The sequence below is a fragment of the Bombina bombina genome, chromosome 2 (genome assembly GCF_027579735.1).
Source record: "Bombina bombina isolate aBomBom1 chromosome 2, aBomBom1.pri, whole genome shotgun sequence".
NCBI classification, from domain to species: domain Eukaryota; kingdom Metazoa; phylum Chordata; class Amphibia; order Anura; family Bombinatoridae; genus Bombina; species Bombina bombina.
Genome location: NC_069500.1, coordinates 71,946,590 through 71,962,085, shown reverse-complemented (window position 1 = coordinate 71,962,085; position 15,496 = coordinate 71,946,590). Strand labels below are relative to the sequence as shown.

Sequence of the window (15,496 nt, the reverse complement as noted above, 5' to 3'; positions counted from 1 at the left end):
CCTGCTTGGATGAAGACTTCTCCCGGCTTTGTTGAGGACTTCTGCCCGCTTGGATGAAGACTTCTCCCGGCTGGATGAGGATGGATGTCCGGTCTTCAAAAACTGTAAGTGGATCTTCGGGGGTTAGTGTTAGGTTTTTTTAAGGGTTTATTGGGTGGGTTTTATTTTTATGTTAGGGACTTTGGGCATCGTAAAAGAGCTAAATGCCCTTTTAAGGGCAATGCCCATCAAAATGCCCATTTCAGGGCAATGGGGAGCTTAGGTTTATTTTATAGGATAGGATTTTATTTGGGGTGTTTGGTTATGTGGGTGGTGGGTTTTACTGTTGGGGGTTGTTTGTATTTTTTTTTACATGTAAAAGAGCTGAATTCTTTGGGGCAATGCCCCGCAAAAGGCCCTTTTAAGGGCTATTGGCAGTTTAGTGTAGGCTAGGGCTTTTTTATTTTGGGGGGCTTTTTATAATTTTGATAGGGCTATTAGATTAGGTGTAATTAGTTTAAATATTTGTTCATTTCTTTTTTATTTTGGTTAATTTTAGTGGTTTTTTTTGTAATTTAGTTAATTGTATTTAATTAATGTAATTTATTTAATTTTAGTGTAATATTAGGTTTAAGTGTAAGACAGGTTAGGTTTTATTTCACAGGTAAATTTTTATTTATTTTTACTAGGTAGTTGGTAAATAGTTAATAACTATTTACTAACTAGTCTACCTAGTTAAAATAAATACAAACTTTAGCTGTGAAATAAAAATAAAACCTAGGATAGCTACAATGTAACTATTAGTTATATTGTAGCTACCTTAGGGTTTATTTTATAGGTAAGTATTTAGTTTTAAAAAGGAATTATTTAGGTAATGATAGTAAATTTTATTTATATTTATTTTAATTATATTAAAGTTAGGGGTGTTAGGGCTGGGGTTAGATTTAGGGTTAGGTTTAGGGGTTAATATATTTATTTAGTGTTAGTGATGTGGGAGGTCAGAGGTTTAGGGGTTAATAACTTTATTATAGTGGCGGCAGCGACATTGGGGGCGGCAGATTAGGGGTTAATAAGTGTAGGTAGGTGTTGGGGGCGGCAGATTAGGGGTTAATAAGTGTAATGTAGGTGTCGGCGGTGTCGGGGGCGGCAGATTATGGGTGTTTAGACTTGGGTGTTAGGTGTAAACATACATTTTGTTTCCCCATAGACATCAATGGGGCTGCGTTACGGAGCTTTACGCTCCGTTATTGCAGGTGTTAGGCTTTATTTAGCCGGCTCTCCCCATTGATGTCTATGGGGAAATCGTGCACGAGTATGTAACAGCAACTCAAAGTAGCGCTGGTATTTGTGTGCAGTATGGAGCTCAATGCAGCCATATCGCCAGGTTTTTGCAAACCTGTAATAGCAGCGCTATTAAAGGTGAGCGGTGACAATAACTTGCAAGTTATTACCGAGCCACTCATAACGCAAAACTCATAATCTAGCTGAATGATAATAATGATAATAATAAAATAACTGTGTTACATGGTTTTAAAATATATATTATGTATGTAGATAGAGCTATTGCAATGCAGTGCTTACTTGCTGATATATATATATATTCTAGACTTAAATGTCCCTTTAAGTGTTATTGGAGATTAGATGCACATGGAGGCCAGAATTAAACTTTCACAATTCAGAGTGTGCAGTTAAAAGAAACACACAAAATAAAATCCAATTTACATGTGATCAGATGTACCTCTTTCTCTTGGTCAGTTTTGTAGAAACGTAACTCCTTTCCATAAAAGCATACTGAGGTAGGCTCAGGAGCGTGCACACATGTGACATTACAAACATTTTTGCATCACCACTGCCATATAGTGCTCATAAACATACCCCAGTATGCTCTCATGGAATGGAGTTACATTTTAACAAATGATACTGAGAGGTACATTTGATAATTGCAGAGATTTAATTGCATGCTCCATCTGAATTATTAAGCTTCAATTTAAATTTCATTAAAGGGGTGGGAAAATAAAAATGAAACTTGCATGATTCAGATAGAACATCTCATTTTAAGTGAATTTTACATTCACTTTTATTGTAATTTTTTTTTCATTGAAAAGCATATGTACATATACTCAGCAGCAATGCACAACTGGGAGCTAGCTGGTGTTGGTGACTACATACATATGCCTAACTAAATCTGTGTGTGTGGGTGGGGGGGACGACTCGGAGAAACTATGTTGGTAACTGGTAAATAACTCCTTTCAGCGAATGTTAGAGACAAACGGCTAGATTACGAGTTTTGCATTATGAGCGTCTCGGTGCTAACGTGCAAGTTATTTTCACCGCTCACCTCCCTATAGCGCTGCTACTACAGGTTTGCCAAAACCCGTGTTAGCAGACAATAAATCAGAGTTGAGCAAAATTGAGCTCCATACCGCACCCAAATACCAGCGCTGCTTTGAGCTGGTTTTATGTGCTTGTGCACGATTTCCTCATAGACATTAATGGGGAGAGCCGGCTGAAAAGAAGCCTAACACCTGCAATAAAGGAGAGTAAAGCTCCGTAAACGCAACCCCATTGATTGGGTTTATGTTAGGGTGTTAGGTGTAAACATAAATTTTCTTTCCCCATAGCAGAGTCTAAACACCCCTAATCTGCTGCCCCCGACATTGCCAACACCTACATTACACTTATTAACCCCTAATCTGCCGCCCCGGACATCGCCGACACCTACATTACACTTATTAACCCCTAATCTGCCGCCCCCAACGTCGCCGCCACTATACAAAAGTTATTAACCCCTAAACCTAACCCTAAGTCTAACCCTAATCCTAACACCCACTAACTTCAATATAGTTAAAATAAATCTAAATAAAAATTACTATCATTAACTAAATAATACCTATTTAAAACTAAATACTTACCTGTGAAATAAACCCTAAGCTAGCTACAATATAACTAATAGTTACATTGTAGCTATCTTAGGTTTTATTTTTATTTCACAGCTAATTTTGTATTTATTTTAACTAGGTAGACTAGTTACTAAATAGTTATTAACTATTTACTAGCTACCTAGTTAAAATAAATACAAATTTACCTGTAAAATGAAACCTAACCTGAGTTACACTAACACCTAACCTTACACTGCAATTAACTAAATTACAAAAACAAACACTAAATTACACAAAATAAAAAATAAATTATCCAATATTTGAACTAATTACACCTAATCTAATAGCCCTATCAAAATAAAAAAGCCCCCCCAAAATAAAAAAACCCTAGCCTACACCAAACTGCCAATAGCCCTTAAAAGGGCCTTTTGCGGGGCATTGCCCCAAAGAAATCAGCTCTTTTACCTGTAAAAAAATAATACAAACAACCCCCGAACAGTAAACCCACCACCCACACAACCAACCCCCCCAAATAAAAGCCTATCTAAAAAACCTAAGCTCCCCATTGCCCTGAAAATGGCATTTTGATGGGCATTGCCCTTAAAAAGGCATTTGGCTCTTTTTCCTTGCCCAAACCCTAAGCTAAAAATAAAACCCACCCAATAAACCCTTATAAAAACCTAACACTAACCCCCGAAGATCCACTTACAGTTTTTGAAGACCAGACATCCATCCTCAACGAAGCCGGGAGAAGTCTTCCTCCAAGTGGCAAGAAGTCCTCAACGAAGCCGGGAGAAGTCTTCATCCAAGCGGCAAGAAGTGGTCCTCCAGACGGGCAGAAGTCTTCATCCAGACGGCATCTTCTATCTTCATCCTTCCGACGCGGAGTGGCTCCATCTTCAAGACATCCGGTGCTGAGCATCCTCTTCTGTCGATGGATCTTCAAGAATGAATTCTCCTTTAAATGACATCATCCAAGATGGCGTCCCTTGAATTCCGATTGGCTGATAGAATTCTATCAGCCAATCGGAATTAAAGGTGAAATTGACATTTTAGTATAGGCTAGGATTTTTTTTTTTTTTTTGAGGGGGCTTTTTCATTTTGATAGGGCTATTAGATTAGGTGTAATTAGTTTTAAATATTTGATCATTTATTTTTTATTTTGTGTAATTAAGTGTTTTTTTTTTCTTGTAATTTAGTTAATTGTATTTAATGTAATTTATTTAATTGTAGTGTAAGGTTAGGTGTTATATTACTGGTAAATTTGTATTTATCAGCAGAGATCTAAAGTACTGAATTGCAAAACAATATATCTTTTGCTAACAAAATGACAGCAACAAGTGTGTACTGTATTAGCTACTCCTATAAAGACAAATGGATTGGGGAGTGTGGCTATTAAAAAAATTAAAAAAAAAATGCAGCAAAAAAGTGTTACTGCATTCCAAACATTTTCACACTCTCCTACTATGTTAATTTAATGCAAGCCTGCTTAAAACTGTGTTTTCCTTTAAATTACTAACTAGTTAACTAACTAGGTATGATCTGGAGTCTGATGTGGCCATCTAACTGGTTCAGGGCAATGTGTCTGATACATTCTGCTGGCCACAGGGTCTGATCTAAAGTCTAACGTGGGCATATGGCTGACAGAACCAATAGTGTGATGGGATTTAATATGTGATCTAATCACCACTTTGCCTACTGTTTTCCCCTGCAGACTGGTAAAGTATTTTGTAGATGCATCAGACACCCCTATCCTCAAGTAAATAATAATTTAGGTTTTATACTCTAATTTAAATGATGTAATTCTCCATTCATACCTTTATTATTGTTCAATATTTTCAACAATAAACCTTTAATTTCAAATACCTTATGAGAATAATGCTGGTCTACAATCCTCGCCAGCCCAAAGTCCCCAATCTTGAGCAGAAGGTCTTCTGTACTGATGAAGATGTTGGCTGGTTTCAGGTCTCTGTGGAGCACATTGGCTGAGTGGATGTATTTCAACCCACGGAGTAGCTGGTACATAAAAAGCTTGGCGTGGTCTTCGCTTAGTGGACCCTGCTCTAGTAGCCGTGCCAGGTCGGTCTCCATATGTTCCTGCACAATGTAAACCACATTGAACTTCAATATATCCCCTTGCAGGTCTGCCCCTCTTGGTCCCAAGACAGCATGAACCTTTACAATGTTATCATGGTTTAATCGTCGGATTATCTTGATTTCTCGCAAAGCATGTTTCATGCTGCGTGTGTCACTGATAGTAATTTTTTTCACAGCTACTTTCCGGGAGTTTTTGCTATCAGTAGCAGATAGAACAAGCCCATTGGCTCCAAACCCTAATGGCTTAAAATCCACAAAATGACATCCCAAGTCATAGCCATACATATTGGCTATCAGCTCACACTTCTCTGCCATTGCACTGATAGAAAAAAAAATAGTAAAAAAAAAAAAAAAGCAAATATGGAATCAAGAAGACTTTGTACTTTGGTAAAACAGTTCCAATTAAATACTGGTATCCATATAAAAAGAAAAAATACTACACAATTATATTTTAGTAGCAAAAAATAGATATATCTCAAAGTAACTGCTGATAGATCAGCTCTGTTGAACTTCTACAGTATGTTGTATAAGGTGTTATAAACTACAATGCTGGTTTTGTTGAGTTTTGTTATCTTCTTCAATGACATCACAGCAGACCAAAAAAAAAACCAGCATATAAATTCTTCAGCTCAGGTTCATGTCTTACACTCCAGCTGTACATCTCAAGATTTTAAAGCAGCCCAGAAAGTTACTTAGTTCCATACATTGTGACTGTGACTAAGCAAAATCTAATCAGCGTATCAAGCAAGAACAATCTTATCCTCTCTCCATACACTTGTAATTCATGTTGGATTATTGTAGTAGACAACTGTGTTGCATGACACATTTCCAAGCAAAACCTTCTCGCTGTCACTGGGGTTTTGCCAAATTCCTTTTATGATCCTGATGCCTTAATAAAACACTCAATCTGCCAAATACTTGATCCTTGATCTTTACATATAGAGTTCATCATTTTGTTCCGATTTGGCTGCATAGTGAGGTAAAGTTTCTCGTTTCTCTCCCAGTGTTTCTCCTGCAAGCAAACACAAGATTGATTGTATTGATAAGAACAATAAAATGTTAGCAGTTTATGTTAAATCTTGCAGCTGAAGGTTAGCATGACAATTACCACTGTACTGTTCTTAACCTTTGGTAACATATTAGCCACACACCTACACAAGTACATTTCCTGGACAGCAAAAAGTAACGTGCTTTTGCAAGGTAAAAAAAACATACCACAGCTGTAAGTTTAAACAACTTTTTATACAAATTACCATGTGACAATGGGACTTTTTGTAGTGGGAATCTACATAACATTTTCTTATTCCTTTAATTAAAGGTATATTACCCAAATACGGAATAACTTGAAAGTAATGCAGCTTATCTGTAAAAAGCTGACTAGAAAATATCACCTGAATGTCTCTAGGTAAGAAAAAGAAGATATTTTACCTCAAAATCAACTCAGTAACCACTTCCCACAGTAAAGTAACTTTAAGCAGCCAATCAGGACTTGCAGGAGAGTGTGCATCTGGCATGTGCAGCACAGTGCAGTGCTCTCCCCAGGACATTTTTAGTGGGTGCACCACCCGGCTATAATTGTAGCCAATATTAAGCTAAAATTAGCCAGTATTAAAAATGTAAACATTTTTGCACATATCATTTAATAGATTTATATTAAACTAGGCGATAAGCCTGCCAGAGGGCAGTCTATGTTTAAAAATTACAAACCCCTAAGCTAAAGTTGCAAAAAAAAAAAAAGTTAAATTACAGAAATAAACAAAGCTATCCAAAATAAAAAAATTAAACCTAAACTAATACCCCTATAAAAATAAAAAATCCCCCCAAAATAAAAGCACCCCTAAGCTAATATTAAACTACCAATAGCCCTTAAAAGGACCTTTGTAGGGCATTGCCCTTAAAAGGACATTCAGCTCTTTTACTGCCCTTTAAAAGTGCAATCAACTCTTTTTTAAGCCCCAAAAAACCTAATCTAAAAAAAAAACGACCCCAAAAATTAAAATAAAAAAGCCTAAACCTAAGACCCAAATAGGTACTCACTGTTCCTGAAGTCCAGTGGAGAAGGTCTTCTTCCAGACGAATCCATCATCTTCTATCTTCCTACGGAGTGAAGGCGGCGTGGAGCGGAGATGTGGAGCTGTGTTCCTGATGCCTGGATCCTTGCGGCGGTCCTCAATGGCGGCAGTCCTCAGCGGAATGGAGGCTCCTCTTCATCTGATGTCTGTCGTAGACTGAAGATTGAATGCAAAGTACCGCAATCAATTTGGGGTACCTTGCATTCCTATTGGCTGAAATTTTGAAATCGGCCAATAGGATTAGAGCTACTGAAATCCTATTGGCTGTTCAAATCAGCCAATAAGATTTCAGTAGCTCTCATCCTATTGGCTGATTTCAAAATTTCAGCCAATAGGAATGCAAGGTACACCAATAAATATGGGGTACCTTGCATTCAATCTACAGTGTGCGACGGACGATTACATGAAGAGGAGCCTCCACGCCGCCCAGGACCGCCGCTGTTGAGGACCGCCACTGAGGATCCAGACATAGGGAACACAGCTCTGCACCTCCGCTCCTCGCTGCCTTCACGCCAGATGAAGATAGAAGATGATGGATCCGTTTGGAAGAAGACCTTCTCCGCCGGACTTCAGGAACAGTGAGTACCTATTTGGGGTTTAGGCTTTTGTATTTTAATTTTTGGGGTGTTTTTTTTTTTTTTTTAGATTAGGGTTTTATTGGTCTTGAAAAAAAGCTGCTTGCCCTGTTAAGGGCAGTAAAAGAGCCGAATGTACTTTTAAGTGCAATGCCCAAATTTCCCTTTTTTTTTAGTGTAAGTTTTTTTTTATATTGGGGGGTTTGGTGGGTGGGGTTTTTTTTTTTTACTGTTAGGGGGGACTTAGTATTTTTGAGAGGTAAAAGAGCTGTTTAACTTAGGGCAATGCCCTACAAAAGGCCCTTTAAAGGGCTATTGGTAGTTTTTAATATTAACTTAGGGGGTGTTTTTATTTTGGGGGGATTTTTTATTTTTATAGGGGTATTAGTTTAGGTTTAATTTTTTTTATTTTGGATAGCTTTGTTTATTTCTGTAATTTAACTTTTTTTGCAACTTTAGCTTTGGGGTTTGTATTTAGGGGCAATGGGTAGTTTTTTTTTTTTTAGTGTTAGTTTTTATTTTTATTTTGGAGGGTTAGGTGGGTGGGGGGGTTTACTGTTAGGGGGGACTTTTAGAGGTAACAGAGCTGTTTAACTTAGGGCAATGCCCATACAAAAGGCCCTTTTTAAGGGCTATTGGTAGTTTAGATTAGGGGCTGTTTTTATTTTGGGGGGGCTTTTTTATTTTCATAGGAATTAGGTATATTTTTTTATTTTTGATAATTTTGTTTATTTTTTAATTTTTTTGTAATTTAATGTTAGTTTTTTTATTTTAATTGTATTTTAGGGGGTGTTAGGTTAGGGGGCTTAGTAATTAAATTAGTTATTTGTGTTGTGGTGGGGTTGGCCGTTTAGGGGTTAATATATTAGGATTAATGCGATGTGGGGGTTTGGTGGTTAGGGGTTAATAGGTTAATTAGGGTTATTGTGATGTGGGTGTTTGGCGGATTAGGGGTTTATAGGTTAATTAGGTTTATTGCGATGTAGGTGGTTGGCGGTTAAGGGGTTAATATTTTAATTATGTTATTTGCAGATTAGGGGTTAATTACTTTATTATTTTGCGACGTGGGGGTTGACAATTTAGGTGTTTGTTAATACTTTGTGCGGGAGGTTAGCTTTATTGTTATACTTCGTGCGGGCGTGTATGTGTTTTTTTATTTTTATTTCTTGCTTTTGTTTTTTTTGTTTTTTTTGTGTTTTTTTTTGTTTTTTAAGGCTTCGGGTTTGCGTACGCTGCATCCAGGTGGATTCCGAAAATGGCAGGGTGGTGAAAGAATCCACCAAATCCACCAGGATGCAGCTTTGTGCAGCCAACATTCCTTTGAGGATGCGTGCGCAACTGGTGACAGCGTTGGCCGCGTTACAAACGCGATTAAAGTATAGATTATGCAACTCGGTTGTGCTTTAGAATAGATAGCTGAAAATGATATATTAGAAAACATTACACTGCCCCTACCCGGCTACTTCATAATGCCACACAGCTGGCAAAATCTTCTGTGGAGATCACTGCAGTCACTTTATTTCCTTCCTCAGTTTAACGAAATTTACTATGAAATCTCAATGACTTATAAAGAAATCCCATGATATCAAAGTAAAGCAAAGTGTGAGCTCAGCACCATCCCATTCAGTTGACAGTAAAAAGAGTAGATGAAGGATAAGTAGTAGCAGAGAACTTACTCTGGCAAGCTAAAGACATTTTGAGGAAGTTCTATTCAGTGTTATACAGATATGCTGCATGAAGTGAATAAGCATATAGGCAATCATTTCCTTTTGAAAATGGTCTTGATAAATGTAAATTTAAAAGTAATATCTGAGAGATAGAGAGAGAGAGAGGAGATAGAGAGGAAAGAGAAAGAGAGAGATGGGAAAGAGAGAGAGGAGATGGGAAAGAGAGAGAGAGGAGATGGGAAAGAGAGAGAGGAGATGGGAAAGAGAGAGAGAGGAGAGGAAAGAGAGAGGAGAGCCACAGAATGAGGTGAGGTTGCTGTAGCACACCATGGGGAAGATTTATCATATGTCCGCCCGGCATTTAACCCTGCACAATATTACTGGTGAAGCATTTCTACTAGCAGAGCACTTTCTCTGGTAAGTTAAAGACATTTTGAGGCAAACTATTTTCCTTATTTACATTAAGATGTTCATGTGATAGGTTCTGGTCAGTGTTATACAGATATGCTGCATGAAGTGAATTAGCATATAGTTAATCATTTTTCTTTTTAAAAATGGTCTGTTCAGAAAGCTTTTTTACTTGATAAATGTAAATTTTAAAGTATTATATCAACTGTTAGAGAAAGAGAGAGGAAAGAGAGAGAGGAAAGAGAGAGAGAGAGGAAAGAGAGAGAAGAGAGAAAGGAAAGAGAGAGGAGAGAGAAAGGAAAGAGAGAGGAGCGATACAGGTGTCAATTTATCAAGCTCTGTCTAAAGATCGCTGCTCCATAACCTGTCCGTCTGCTTGGAGGCGGCGGACAGAAATCAACCCGAACAAATACGAACGGGTTGATTGATACCCCCTGCAAATCTGCAGGGGGCGGTATTGCACCAGCAGTTCACAAGAATGATAAATACTGACAGCGTATGCTGTCAGTATTTATCGATGTGTGGCGGACATGATACGCTACATCATATCATGTCCGTCTGCACTATAATAAATATACCCCACAGAAAGAGGTGAGAGAGAGAGAGGAGAGAAAGATGTAAACAATTTGTTGCTGTAGCACACCATGGGGTAGATTTATCATATGTCGGACGGACATGATCTGCTGTAGCGGATCATGTCCGCCCGACATTGCTAAATTTCTGGTGAAATGCTTGTGCAATGCCGCCCCCTGCACATTTGCGGCAAATTGGCAAAGGGTGTCAATCATCCTGGTCGTTTCCGATGATTGCTGTCCACCACCTCAGAGGTGGCGTATGAGTTACAGAGCAGCGGTCTCACTTTTGTTTCCAGAAGGCTTGCGCCAAAACAGCTGCATCCACAGCATAATAAATCTACCCCTATGACTCAGGACAAACTTATCAAGTTATCAAAACACTACTGTTTTTAACCTATTGAGCGCAAGTAATACACAAAGGCAGCCTTTACATAGTTGCTGATAATGAATTACTGGCAACCGGGAAGCATTAATTTTTCCTTTTTAACACTTAGGGGCCGATTTATCAAGGACCGAACGATCCCTGATGCCCCTGTTTCCGCACGCCGGAAACAGCAGTTATGAAGCAGCAGTCTTAAGACCGCTGCTCCTTAACTGGTCGGCCGCCTCTGAGGCTGCGGACATCAATCCGCCCAATCCTATACGATCGGGCTGATTGCCACCCCCTGCTAGCGGGCGAATGGCCACAAATCTGCAGGGGGCGGCATTGGACAAGCTGTTCACTAGAACTGCTTGTGCAATGTTAAATACCGACAGCGTATGCTGTCAACATTCAGCGATGTCTAGCGGACTTGATACGCTACAGCATATGATGTCCTCCAGACAATGATAATTCAGCCCCTTCATTTCTCTTGACAGTTTACAGTGTACTTTTTTTTTTTTTTTCTGAAATATCAGCCACAGTTCACTATTATTAGCTCCCATTGAAATCAATGGGATCAGCCAAAGGATAATTTGTTTACAGTGCACAAATGACGAACTTTGTCTAAAACTGGCATCTCACAAAAAGGAGACGTTAAAAAGGGACATTAAACATACGTTGCTAAACTGCATGATAATGCATCTTTATATTAGATAAGAATTTTACAGTGAATAATGCAGCTTTATTTTGTCAAATGAGCATTTTGTTTGCCTTTTCGCTTTACTGGTTTTCCTGTCCCCCAGAAGAAAAAAACCCTTACTAGCCTATCACAAACAAATACATATATAGCATAAAATCTGTTTGCACATGTGCAGTTAAAGGTACAATGTATTGTAAAATGTTCTCTTCTTTAGGGCCAGAGTACGAGTGGCTCATTAACAGTTACGCACAAGCAAAAAGCGATTTATGGAGGGTGTTTGCGTGCGTTGGGTTTAGCGCAATCGCAATTTACGCTAGAATGATTACCGCGTCCTCAGAGCTCAGGTTAACTGTTTTGCAAAACAAAAAGTGTCAGAAAACACATACAAATATACTCATAATAACATTATCTAATAAAAGCTATTAAAAACATATTGCACAAAAAAGGGTTTAAAGATATGAGGTCTCAGGTGTTAGGAAAAAAAAGGCAGGCAGATACCTCAGCAGCCGGACAGATAGCTCAGCATGCTAAGGCACTATGGCTGAGCTCTGTAGCAACTCAAGGGTTGCAGGTTCGGTCCCCGGTGAGGTCCACTCAGCCTTTCATCATTCCGAGGTCGATAAAATGAGCAGCGCCTTGAGACCCTTGTGGGTGATTAGCCGCGCTTTACAAGTACCCAATACATACATACAAGGGCTTTAACATAGAGATACATATATATACATATCTATTTATATGTGTATATATGTTTTTACAAACATATAAACACATATACACATATAAATACATATGCACATATATATATATATATTGATATACAGTATATGTGCATTGGAGCACTTTGCAGTTAAGTGGATGAAAAAATGTAAAATCATGTGTCATAGGTTCAGTTTTCACTGTGAGCTCCATTGCTATCTGTTTAGCTTAGTGTATAGTATTACAGTATATGACAATTTACATTAGTGGTACAGAAAGTAAATTAACCTATATTGCCTAGCTTGAATTCCTGCCTACACATTGCGGGTAGGGGATCTCTAGCCAGCCCCCCCTTTCCAACCCAGCTTATCTGGGTTGGTCACTTCCTCCTCCTCCCCTTTTCCCTTCTGTAAGGTCATATCCTCTGTTCCTGGGCCGGGTGGGGATCTACCTCAACGACAAACTCTACTCTAACATAGGACACAAGGGTAATTTTCTTATTGACCTGTGCCGGGGGGGGGACCTTGCTGGCCCTTGCTCCCTGGTGGCGGCTTCCTCTACTACATACTGCGCAGGAGGATATTCAGTCTCTAGTGTAACCACCGTCATGGAGGGGTAGGGGTCGGGGAGGATCTCTTGGCCCCACTCTGTGTACTGACGACCATTATTTCTTGGCAATGTATTTTTTTTTGTAATCACCTTAGATATAACTAGTTGGTGCCTCTATAGTCTTATTTGACTCTGCATTTTTACTCATTCACTTGTGATTTCCCTTGCCGTAATTGAAAAATGCCTCATACTTCCAGACGGCATGCTAGAACCCATGGGCCAGTAAAAAAAACAGTTCTAGACCATTTCACCCAACCTCACAAAGAGCCAGAAGATTCAAATGATGGGCTAAGCTAGTCTGAATCCTTGGGAGAGGGCCCCAAAACCCGGAAGCTGCTTCAGTTTCCAGATCCTAACATTTTATTACGGAGGACACTTTCAAAAAAATGTTTGCTCGCCAAACATGCTCCATCACAAAAGAAATCCAAAGAAGTCATGCTGAGCTCAAAAAAGATATCTCAGAAATAGGAGACAGGGTTGATTCCCTGGAGAGATGGCATGATGACATCACTACAGACCATTCAAACCTCTTGGGGTACTCTGAAGCTTTATCGAACCAATTGAGTCAACTTGAGTTTAAACTTGCTGACGTTGAGGACCGGGCCCGAAGAAACAACATCAGATTTCAGGGGATACCGGAAGACATCACACCTGCAGACTTACAGGGTTTTCTTTTAGAGCTCTTTGATGGTTTACTGGGCTCTACCAAGGGTTTAACCACTACTATGGAAAGAGCACATAGAGCTCTGCGCCCAAGATCAGTCTCAAAGGAGAAGCCAAGAGATGTTATAGTCTGTTTTCGTAGCTTTCTCTTTAAAGACAAATTGATGCAGGCTGCCTTCCTCAAACCTCAAGTGGCGGAGAAATTCCAAGCTATTCAACTACTACCGGATCTGTCGGCTCACACACTACAATATAGAAAACAATACCAGCCAGTCACAATGGCCCTCAGAAAAGCAGGCATAAAGTACAGATGGGGTTACCCAACCAAGTTGCTGATCTCAAGGGATAACCAGACACATACAGTGTCCTCACTGGCCCAGGGCACCGCGTTACTTGCACAATGGGGACTCACAAATGGCAACCCATTGGAACCTACTTCTGGCAAGGCAAAATTGAGAGCCACAGCACCTGAATGGTCTGTCAAAGATCAACGGCCCAAGAGACAGAAAACACAGATACAGGACTCTCAGGGCCCCCATGTCCCCTCTCCATGAAAGTGAGGCATCAATGGTCGACAACTGTATTTGCACCATCATACCTCTTCGTCATGGTTGTTTGTCATATGTTTTATTTAACTTAATTCTCATGATCTGTCCTCTCTGCGCAATGAGGGGGGCCGGAGACTTCGGCCCTCTCTCCTAGCACTCCTCTCTCAGCTCCCCCCACACATACAGGTAACCCACGCCAGGGTTCCAACCAGGTGGACTACTTTCACCTCATTTTCTAATACAACACCTAAGAATTTAAAACCTAATTTAGCCCTTCCTCCTCATTTCTACCTCCCCTTCATCCCTCCGTCTCCCTATACCCCGCCTACTCCCAAAGATGGCTACCGCCTGAAAGTTCTCACTCACAATGTAAGGGGCCTTAACTCTCCTTTCAAGAGGAGCCTCCTGACCCGCAAACTCAAATTCCCCAATCGTGCAGGAGACTCATTGGCAGTTGGGCTCCCCTCAATACTTTCACTCTCCTTCAAACAGGGTTCTAGAACACTCCCCCTTCTCTAAGAAGGCTAGAGGCACGGCCATAATACTAGATAGTAGAGTTGTACATGAACAGATACAAGCTTTCATAGACCCTCAGGCTAGATACACCATTTTGGTCTGCAGATTAGATCACGTACTCCATACACTGGTCTCCATATATCTACCTAACTCCTGTCAGCCTACATGTCTCCATACAATTGACAAATATAAACAAGGGAGGGTTCTGATCGCAGGTGACTTTAACATGACATGGGACTCAAAGTTGGACCGTAAAACTTCGAGTGTAGGTAAAAGGCACTCTCAGGCGAACCACACCTCCGCTCAAATACGGGCCACAATGAAACACTATGGCTACTTTGACATCTGGAGACTTCTGCACTCTAGAGAAAGAGATTACACTCACTACTCACACCCACACAGAACATATTCCCGATTGGACTACATCTTCAGCCAGGTAGGGACCCTAGATTCGATTTCCCGAACTGCTATTTCTCTCAGTTGCTGTTCTGATCATGACTTGGTCATGGCAGACTTATACCCCTCTAACAATCCACCACCTAAAATCAACTGGTGCCTCCCAAGGCATATACTAGCAGACATCCCATTTAGGGAAGAACTGAGACAAGACTTGACTGAACTGCTTGGTCGAAATGACAATGGGCAGACCTCGGACGACATCCTTTGGGGCGCTATTAAAGCGACGGTCAGGGGCCTTATTATTCACAAACAGAGCCACTTGAGAAAGCTAGCGGGTCTTACTCTCGCGCAGGCACACACCAAGCTTAGGTCTTTAGAATCCACTAATCTCTCCTCCGTTAGTGAGGATATCTCAGTGCAAATTTCTATAGTCAAGGGACACATCAACCTTTTAGAACTACGCCGCACCCAGCATAATCTTAGCAAATTAAAGCAACTCTTTTATCACAAGGGAAACAGAACTGACACCATGCTTGCAAACAGACTTAGGAATAAATATAGTACGTCCCGCATATCCCAAATTCGGCACAACGGCAAAACACACAAGAAGCCCTCCCTAATAGGAGAATGCTTTGTTGATTTCTATTCTAAATTATATAACATAGAAAAAGCGGAGAACCCAACCCCCACCTCCCCCCCAAGATATCAAGCTATTTCTGTCCTCTGCAAACCTTCCCACACTCACAACAGAA

The 15,496-nt window shown here is 39.9% G+C and overlaps 1 protein-coding gene across 2 annotated transcripts in view; it reads right to left on the bottom strand.

Annotated features, from left to right (window-relative positions):
- MAPK4 (mitogen-activated protein kinase 4) overlaps positions 1-5,270 on the bottom strand; it is a 169,107-nt gene extending 163,837 nt beyond the window's left edge. For both annotated transcript variants that reach the window (XM_053700405.1, XM_053700406.1), the window contains exon 1: positions 4,725-5,270. In XM_053700405.1, the coding sequence (XP_053556380.1) occupies positions 4,725-5,270 (546 nt within the window). The remainder of the gene's footprint in view (positions 1-4,724) is intronic.
- Between the last annotated feature and the right edge of the window lie 10,226 nt (positions 5,271-15,496).